General features: G+C 31.8%; 1 protein-coding gene across 1 annotated transcript; it reads left to right on the forward strand.

The window, feature by feature from the left end:
* The first annotated feature begins 6,446 nt into the window (after nucleotides 1-6,446).
* Nucleotides 6,447-7,199, forward strand: LOC110663264 (uncharacterized protein At1g05835). Its single transcript, XM_021822531.2, has 2 exons — nucleotides 6,447-6,625; nucleotides 6,733-7,199. The coding sequence occupies exons 1-2, from the start codon at nucleotides 6,559-6,561 to the stop codon at nucleotides 7,038-7,040; spliced, it is 375 nt and encodes a 124-aa protein (XP_021678223.2). The 5' UTR covers nucleotides 6,447-6,558; the 3' UTR covers nucleotides 7,041-7,199.
* Nucleotides 7,200-10,619: the final 3,420 nt, after the last annotated feature.

The raw sequence follows: 10,619 nt of genomic DNA on the forward strand, positions 1-10,619 counted from the left end.
ACACCGTATCTAGTGAGGTCCAACCAGAGCTGATAACTTAGGATTTCTTCCTCGCTGAGTTTAGGAAGAAGTATGCGGGAAGTGTGTACCTAAAAGATAGAAGAAGAGATTTTATTAGCTTGAGGCAGAGATAGCTAACTGTAGCAGAATATGAAAGAGAATTTGTGAGATTGAGTAGATATGGGAGGGAGATAGTCCCCACAAAAGCTGAGAGGTGCCGAAGGTTTGAAGAGGGGCTAAATGATAATATTAAAATTATGATAACAGCTTTGGGAATTTCAGATTTTACAAAACTGGTTGAAGCCGCGCTGAAAGTGGAAAGGGTCAAAGTAAGTAAACAGAATAGGAAAGATAAGCAGCGTCAGAGGGAATTTGGACCAGGGCAGTCAAGTATACCGACTAATAGTAAGAAGCTTAAGAGTTCTGATTCACAAGATCAGACATAGGGCTAGAGAGGCCAGACTAGGATATCTATAGCTAGCTCCTCCGACATAGTAATGAGAGGATCAGCCCTAGTGCTAGAATGTATGCACTGTGGCAAGAGACACAGAGGGGAGTGTCGACTATTAACTGGAGAGTGTTTCAAGTGTGGGGCTACGGATCATTTCATAAGAGATTGCCCTCAGAGGAGTGATTTGATAGCTCTAGCACAAACTGATAGATCTGTCCCCATAATACAAAGGGGTAAAAGACCTAGTAGAGCTGAGACGACTGATATTTCATAGAAGATTGTTTCTGAGACAGTTGAAAGGCCTGAAGTCAGAGTGGCACCATGGGTATATGCCATGGAGGCTAGAGAGGAGTCGAACCCAGACATTGATGAGGTAATATAAGGAAGTGAAGAAGGAGGTAGCAGCTCCTCGATTACTTAAGTCAGGTAAATTTCGAGGACAAATTTAAATTAGAGGGAAAGAGTTGCAACGCCCTCACTTTAGCCTGACCGTACATTATACTGTTTCGATGACCAAGGTCTGTCCGGACAGCTAGAATGTCTGGAATTGTATTTAGACTAGAGTGAGGAGTCATAAATAATTCAAATAAGTATAAAAAAATTAAGGAAAAATTTTAGAAATAAAATACAATGAAGTTAAATGCGCCGGTGCCCTAGCGATGGATAACCTAACGGGAAGTTGTTGTTTTCACAGCTAGAAGCCCTAAACCCGGGGGAAAATTTGTGAAATAATTTTTGGAACTCCAGAGAAGAGTCATTGAGGTTTCGATGGCATTAGAATGCCAAGAAAATGCTTAGACAAATTTTTAGATTGGTACAAATAATTTTAGTCTGTTAAGCAAAACGAAGGGCATTTTGGTCACTTCGTCTTCAGAGATGATTTTTGGCCAAATTGTCCAATTAAGTAAATAAATTATATGACATAAAATATGAATAAATATTTCTAAATATTTAATTAAAAATGAGTAGAAAAGGAAAGAAAAGAAAAAGGGAATGAAATTAGAATTATGACATAGATGTGACCTAAGCATGATGCAAATAAAATCTCCCAACCAATCCCATTTAGACACATACTTATAAAACAATTAAAAAGACACAAAAGTTGACTAAAATTCTGTTGCCTTCCTTATTTTTTTAGCTGGCCGAAATTGTTGAGATAGAAAACCTCCATGGAAGCCTTGATCCCAAGCTTGCTTTCCACCCAAAGCCACCATAAAACCTCATTCTCCCTTCACTAAAAATTACCCTTACCACTAGAGCAAGAATTGGGCAGCAATTAGAAGAAGAGAAAGTGAAAGAAAGTGAGGTGTGAACAAGCTTAGAAAATCACCAAAGAGGTTAGTGCCATATTCTTTACTCTTACTTCCTTCTAAGCATGAATTTAAGTTAAGTTAAGTTAAAAACTTAATGAAAAATGAATTAAATATGCATGATTATGTTCCATGGAATTTTGGACAGCATTGACATGAGTTAAAGTTAGGTGAATTTCTTGATTTAAAGTCACATGTTAGCTGTCCCTAGTATGAATTATATGATTAGTACAACAATTAGGAGTATGATCTATGAATTGAAGGCTTTGGTCAATTAGGGTTAGGGTTTTGACACTCAAAATTGGGGGTTGATGCAATTGAACATAAATTAAAGTTTTAATGATCAATTAGTGACCATTTGGCTATATTTGATGTGGAATTGAAGTGATTTGTGCCAATGGAATTGAAGTTAGATATGCTACCTTTGGTGACCCGCAAGGCTGAATGTGAGTCCAGCAGGTTTGGGTAGCTGTAACTTGAGTTGTGTAGGTTCAATTGGTGCAGGGCCAATTGGACATGAAATTAGATACATAATGGCATAACTTTGACGAAGAAATCTGCCCAGAAAACCAAAATAGACTGGCCTAAAAATTGACTAAATCCGGATAACACAGATTCTACCTGGGCAAAATGACCAAATGAACAGTAGTCATTCATTTGGTCATAACTTAGTGTAGAAAGGTCTAATTAACCTGAATTTTATGTCAATGAAAAGCTTAGACAATTTAGAACAACTTTCATGCAGAACACAAACTCAAATTCTAAACTTAACCGAATGAAATTGCTAGCCAAAGTTGAGCTACCAAATCTGACAGAACTAGACTGCCCAGAAATTCTGGGTAAAAGGTCATCCAGCTAGTTATGGTAAAGTGGCCATAACTTGAGCTAAAAAAAACTCCAAATAGAATTATTCAAAAAGGAAATTAAAGAAGACACATAAAGAAACAACTTTGATTAAGAATATTTGGAAAAATTTACACTGTAAAATTGCGTAATAGAACAGTGAACTCTAGCACCCAAAAGTAAAATTTTTAATTTATTTCCTATTGGTTTTAAGTATTGATTGACAACCAATGCCAATACTTTTATGAACCAAAATGTGGTAATTTCATGTGATCAGAACTCATGTAATTATTATGTATGAGAAAGCCAATAGTTTGACTTGAATAGTAAAATGAATAGTAACCTTACATGTTAAACACAAATATTCAATTAAGAGCTTTGTAATATGCCCTAGTAGACCTAGTAAGATTGGTGTGGATAGGTTGGCATGCCAATAGGGTTCTGATAGCAGTACTAAATATGGCATCATGCCATTCTATGATTCATTGCTTAAATGGCCATTCTATGATTTTATGGCTTTTAGCCATTCTGACACTAGTGTGATACTTGGCCTTGTGCCTAATATTTATTGCAACTCATTAGCTGTCCTGTTGCACACTGGGAGACACTAGGTGACCGATGGTGTGACGACCCGAGTTACTTGATAACCAGTGCTAGTTTACCCATTTATTCAATCCAGTCAACTGGTATAAGTTACTTGGGCAACAAAAATAAATAAATAAATATTGATGAATTTTAATCAATTATTGATATAAAAAGTACCAAAATAATAATACTACAAATAATTACTAGAAACTTGTCCGTTTGAAAAATCAACATACATTCTATATGTTTATTTCTTTTAGTTCTTTTTATTTTATTATTGGCACCACTAAGCAGTATTGCTTAGTGCGTTGCTTTTGCCACGCATAGGTACTAGAGATACAGAGTGTGATCCCAGTAGACCACAGTCTGGGTGAGGATCAGATTTGTGAGTGTCCTGTGTCACCTCTCAGCTGCAGTGCATTTGGTAGGACACTAGGTTACATTTTGTATGTTTTAATTCTTCTAAACTTTGTAAGTAATCTTTTATTTTGTCATGTATATTTGATACCTCTGTCATGTAATTTTGTATTAATGTAATCATCTATAAATTTGTGTTTATAAATAACATGAGTATTTCTTTACAAATGGAGCATGATTATAATGTAAAATGAATAAAAGACAAATTGAGGAATTGTTGAGAAATTGATGAAAATTGATGATGAAATTGGAGTTGTGGGTTTGAAAATTTATTGGGATTTAACAGGTTCAGAAGATTTTCTTTTTCCAATTTACAGCCAGCACTCTGCCGGATTTTCTACAAAATTTACGAAAATTTAAATTAATTAAATTTTCTTTTTAAAAGACATATATGTGAATTTTACATAAAAGGTATTTTAAATAATAAAATAAAGAATGGTAATAAAATAAGATCAAGGAAGTGCTCCGGCACACTGTGTGGCATGTTTTGCTCGGCTACACTATAGACGGGTAAGGGGTGTCATATGGCATGTTTTGCTCGGCTACACTATAGACGGATATTGGGTGTCACAGGCACTCCCTCGGTTTGCTTTATTTCAGTGCAGCACTGGGTTAGGTCCAACAAAGGCACATGAGGTCCATGCATTTGTTTACAGGCCCTACAATTTTCTCTAACTTATTTTATTATTTTTATTTTTTTTCCTTTGTAAAATTATTTAACTTTTTATGTTTTTTTTTTATTTTAATCATGTAGAATATCATATACGATTTCTTCATGCATTTGTAGCATCTCTAAGGCCTTTGAAACTTTTGTCATTGAGCTTGGCATTACCTTAAATGCATATGTGAGAGAGAGAGAGAGAGAGAGAGAGAGAGAGAGAGAGAGAGAGAGAGGGTGTATGGTGACTGGTAAGTGTTGTATGCAAGTGAGTGAGTGAGAATGAGTGTGAATCAGAGCCTCTTTAGAAGAATTAGAGGTGTATTTATAAGCACTTTACTATATAGGAAGATTTGATCTAGGTTTATTTAGGAAATGATTTGATTTTCCTACAGATTTCTTCCTATTTTGTTCAATAGACTAGCTTTTTTCCTATTCAACTAAAAAAAATATATTAGCATGCTATTTTCTTTCTGATACTCTTAACCAATAGGAGATACTAGTTGTCTTCTTTGTATTTTTTATTTTATTTTTTGAGTATTCTCTTCGATTTTCTTCCCTTTTTTGGTCTGACTTATTTCCCAACGAATAGAAAGAAGACTAAATTCACTCTCTTTCCCTCTAGGTTGGCCAAATAGGGCTAGAGCAAGGTCTTAATAGGCCTTGCTCCAATTGGCACTCCCTAAGCTTGCTCTATTTCAGTGCAGCACTGGGTTAGTTCCAATTAAGACCCATGAGGTCCTTATATCTACTTACTGACCCTACAATACTCTCTAACTTATTTTATTTTTTTTTATTATTTTTATTTTTTCTTTGCAAAATTATTTAACTTTTATATTTATTTTTATTTTAATCACGTAAAATATCATATAGCATTTATTCATGCGTTTGTACCATCTTTGAGGCCTTTGAATCTTTTATCATTGAGCTTCGCATTACCTCAAATGTATATGTTCCTGATAGAATAAAAATTAAGGGTCTACAAAAAATTATATGATGGATCTTACCATGGATTGCTTACAGATATCTTGTTTCTGGATCAATTTGAATAATATATCTTATTGGATGTAGTTGGACCATATAGGTAGAGAAGTAATAATTGAATGACAGGCTAATCCAAACGGGGATACATTGAACAACTGGCGATGAAACCAAAGGAAATTAAGTAGAAAACTGTACAGTGCAGTGATAACCAAATAGCCTTTTATATATATATACCTAACTTTAATAGTGATTTTGGATTATTGCAAGATTTAGCTTGTTTTAATTTTTTTTTAGTTTTACCTAAAAGTTTTAATTTAAATTTTATTTAGTCTAAAATTAAAGAATGCACAACTCACTATGTAAGTTACTTTTTTATATATTTTTTTTCAAATTTTTAGTGTTAATTATTTATTATTTTTTAATGTTAGCTAAATAATTATAATCAATTAATTTTTATATTTTAATTTTCAATATTAATTAATAATATGAAAATATAAAATAATTTTTATATTTTTAATTTTGAAATTACAATTATAATTTTCTAATTTTAATTAAAAGCATAAAATTATGAAAATAATATTTTTTTAATTTAAATAATTAAAACTGATTATAATTGTATTTTTTAAAATTTTAATTAATTATTTGAAAGTCAAAAATAATATTTTTGATATTTCATTCTAATTAATAGTATTAAATAATAAAAAAATATTTTATATTTTATTTTAATTAATTATAAGATATAACAATAGTGTTTTAACATTAAAAAACTTAAAAATAAAAAATAATTAAATAATTAGTAAATGGTGTGTAACCCAAATGAGAAAAGTTGGACTAATTTGATTTTAAATCAAATTCCAGAATTAAATGGAATAAAAAAAATAAATTAAATTAAATTAGACATTCCAATAAGTAAATGGGTAAAATTCAGCTTTATTCCTTTTAAGAATGCATACGTGATTTTCCTCACATGGTCATGGCTTGTCTAGATTTAAACGGTCTTTAAAGTTCGGATAGGCGAACAGTGCACGTGATTTGGAATCTCTGGGGCTAAAGAAGAGGTCAGGCTTCGCTAAAAGGCAAAGAAATAAAATAAAATAAAATATTAATTGTTTGCAGGCTTTTGGTTCTGACTTGGCCATGTGATGGAAGAAGTTTTGGTAGGGAAACATGTACTACTTTTGCTCTTGTTTTTCCAACACGCAATTGCATGTGGCCGTTTCGATAATGCTTTTAGCTCTCCACAGCCACAAGCGAGCTTTTAGTTACAAGTCTGGATATCTTTTATCCTAAAACATAGAAACTGAATTCAGATGGAGAAGCACCAGTTTTACAAGTTCCTTGTCTGGACATCTGTTGCATTTTCCTCTCTTCATTGCGGTACTCATTCACATCACTCTGTTTCTTTTGAGTTCAAACACTCCAATCTTAAGATTTTGGCCTCTCTTTCTCTCTTATTCAACCGAACTGATGTTTTAATGTTTTAGGACTGGGAATAAAGTGTGCAAGCAATGGTCCAACGATCCAGCAGACTCAAGTGGGCTATGGCAATCCTCCAAAATATATGGTGGAAGTGTACAACAGATGCCCTATGTGCCCTGTAATCAACATTCACTTGAAATGTGGAAGCTTTCCTCAAGCGCTTGTCAGTCCAAGGCTTCTTAAAGTAGTAGCTTTCGGTGACTGTGTTGTAAATGGAGGATTGCCTTTGGCTCCTCTACAAAAAATTTTCTTCAATTACTCCCATTCCAAGTATTTAATGCCTCCAGCTACCTGGTACTTCCAGTGTGAGTGAAATGATTTGCCTTCTTTTATATCTATATAGATAGCCATTTCTATTTTTCTTGGTACCATTTTCCCTCTTAATTTCAATGGTTACTCAATCCAACTATTAGTGTGTATGTGCACTAAATGCAATATATATTTTATAAATAAAGGTTATATTTATCGCTAATGTATATGTTAATATTCATGAATATTTGTGAATTTAGAATAAAAATAAAGTTCATGAGATTAATATCCTTTATTAAAAATGTATGTTCTTATAATTGCAGGGTACATACCTATTGCAAGCGTATTCATAAATATTCTTGGTAAATGTTTATTAAGGCTGAATATCTATTATAACTGTTGAAATTACTACACATTGTATTCTTTTCTTCATCAAAGTAAGTAGATGTTCAAACTAAATTGAGGTATAAGGGATACATATAACAAACATATAGATGCTTATTATAACAAGTTTATTCAATTGACTCGCTCGAGAATTCTATATGAAAGATTATTTGTGTTTATGAAAAACCTCACGTGATAAACATGTAAGTGATTCTTAGCTTTTTTTTTTTTTTTTTTTTTTTTAACAAAGAGAAATTCATTGAGCAAGAATGTAAAGAACATCTATCCTTTTGCACGAGGACTCTTAACTGATACTGTAGGTGTGTTACCCAGCCATCAAACAACATATTCAACCTAGCACTCTTAGCAATCCAGTTTGCACATAAATTTGCAGATCTTGGAACATAAGATAATGTTAGTAGTATGCTCTAGAGCATATCATTGTATTGTATCTTGTAAACATTAATTCCATTAATGACAAATATTATTTTCTTTTAAATTTGAATGGTTTGAATTTAATTGAAAAGCCCTTGAATATCTTGCTAGATATTTTATTCTTAAGTTGTTAAGAATATGAGTGACAGAACATTCTAGTATAAGTATTATAAAATAGATTCACAATTTAGAATACTTCATTGGGCATAACTTATGCGGATAGATTGTCACTTGTGTTTATTTTTATGGATTAGTATGAGAAACTAATAGGATAGAATAGTGAGTCTTATGCCATATGACAAATATCGTAGGCACTTATATGATAAGTAGGCCGAACAGTGACTTGAGATGACTTGTACATGAAGTTTACTCTTGTCAATACAAAGTCATTTAGATCATAATAGTGTATATAATACCTTGACCTGAGATAACGCAACTATTTTATATATAGGTGGTTTGAGTATGATATTGTTTTTATACTTGTACTATGTATGGGCATACGGACATATGTTGGCTCTGACTAGTTATATATGGAGATAAGTGTTTGTCAAGATGGGATCCTTACTAAGTAAATAGGGATAAAATTTTATATCCATTTGATTGTTCTTGATGATTCAAGTTCCTGGCTAGGACATATAGACTTAGTAATAAAAAAAGATTCTGACAGAGAAGTCTTATTAATCAAGAATTTGAATTAAAAGAGAACATATGATTTCAAGCAATAAGAGTTTGACATAAACCATGACTCTTCCTAGAATAGGGATTTTGTGGTGGAGAGAATTTAGTGCATGATATGTATGATGAAGGTTCATGAATTAGAGATTAATTCATATCTAATTAGATAGTCATGGTACATTATGCTAGATGTCAACAATGATTTATGAGAACTTAAATGAAATAGAAATTTCATTTTAAGTTGAGAATAGTTCCAATAATATTAAGGAGTTAATATTATTCTCATTACCAATTAGTAATAAACCTAGTAAGTCACACACATAAGAGCACCATGATCAAAGCAAAATTAAATTGATTAACTAATTAAATTATTTAATTAATTAATTGAATTAATAATTTAGTTTGCAATTAGATTACAAAGTCCCTAGCATAACTGGAAATTAAATTTACCATGGAAGTATTCAAGTTAATATTTAAGGTGTTTAAATATAAACTTGAGAAATCTGGTATGAGGAAGAAATTAAATTTTAACTAGTTTGACTAAGCCAAAATTTGATAATTTGACCTTTTGACTTTATAAAAAATGGGAGGAAAAATGTTAATTAATTAATGGTTAAATAATTAATTAATTATTATTTAGAATACTAATTAATTAAGGTTTAATTTCTTGATTAAGATTAATGGTTGACATGTGAACCAATCAAGATTGGAAACATCATTTGATTTTTGAATCAAATGGTGACAAATGTCAAATTAATTTTAATGAAAGAAATTCAAGATAAATATTAAAGGAAGAAAAAGTTGTTTTCTTTCTCATTCTCTCTTTGGCCGAGTTCTCCTCCCACATTAGCTAAAGAATTCTTTTCTTCCTTCCTTCTGAAATTCAAGAGATTCAAGTGTTGTACTCTTCAATTAAGCTTACAGAAATTGTTTCTCACTACTTCCAATTGTTAAAGACCAAGAAAACTTTCTCCTTATCTCCTTCCATACTTGGCCAAACCAATTGGAGATCTAAAGAGGGACTTTGCTAGGTCCAACGAAGCTTTGATCAAGGGGCTTGTGTGGACAAGCTATAGGGCTAGCACTTGATAGTCTTCACTCCTCGTAATCGGTGTTGGAATTGTGATTCTGCACCTAAGGGATAAAAATTTCACCAAACCCTAACTTTATGAATTTTGAGGATTTTGTTTCCTAATGGCTAATTAGGCTTAATAGCAATTGAAACATATTTTATTGTGACCAAATTATGAGTTTTCCAATAGTATAAGTGTTGACATGATGCATGAAACCCTAGGTTTGGAAAATTTTCAAATTACTAACTTTGCATCCTAAAGCTAATTAAGGTGCATTTTTCTTTCAAATAAAATAAAGGTAGGATAGACTTTTACAAAGGACTTTGCATCATGAACAATGGCCTCAAGCTCCAAAGGTATAACAGCAAGAGGACCAGTCAAGAGCTTGTACAATAAAAGAAAGTCAGTTTCTAAAACTAAATTGAGGTACCCTTGTTTGATTGCAAAATCAATTACTACTTTGAAAGTTGCACCTTCTGCTACCAAAAGGGACAAACTAAAACTAGTGGAACAATTACCATCAATCAACATACTAATGAAATCTAGGTAATAACCCCAATGTGTGATACCCCTTACCCTTCTACAGTGTAGCCAAGTAAGGCATGTCACACTCGGTGCTGGAGCACCCTAACTTATCTTACTTCATTTCTTATGTAATTTTGAACTCGTTATATTTTAATATCAATTATTTTACTAAGGAGAAACCAGCGAAGATTCCCTTGTTTCTATTACCAATTTGTGTATTTCACTATTCACCTACTTGAAATTTTTAATAATATTTACAATAAAAATCTCGTCATTTAGAATATCATCCATATATTTCAATTCCGTATTCAAATCCATACACTTTCCATTCATACTCAATTTACATGTAAACATTCTCAAATTATATAAATTTACATGATTTATAAACTAATTACACAAGTTTATAATTTACATGATCTACAAATTAATTACATATGAACTAATCAATTTATTAATTTACATCACATAAATATTACTTATAAATTCTTAGTTTACATTACAACATACGAAATATTTTTTACATACAAAATACATAATGTGATCTACATGGG

This window comes from Hevea brasiliensis, chromosome 9 (genome assembly GCF_030052815.1).
Source record: "Hevea brasiliensis isolate MT/VB/25A 57/8 chromosome 9, ASM3005281v1, whole genome shotgun sequence".
Lineage (NCBI taxonomy): Eukaryota > Viridiplantae > Streptophyta > Magnoliopsida > Malpighiales > Euphorbiaceae > Hevea > Hevea brasiliensis.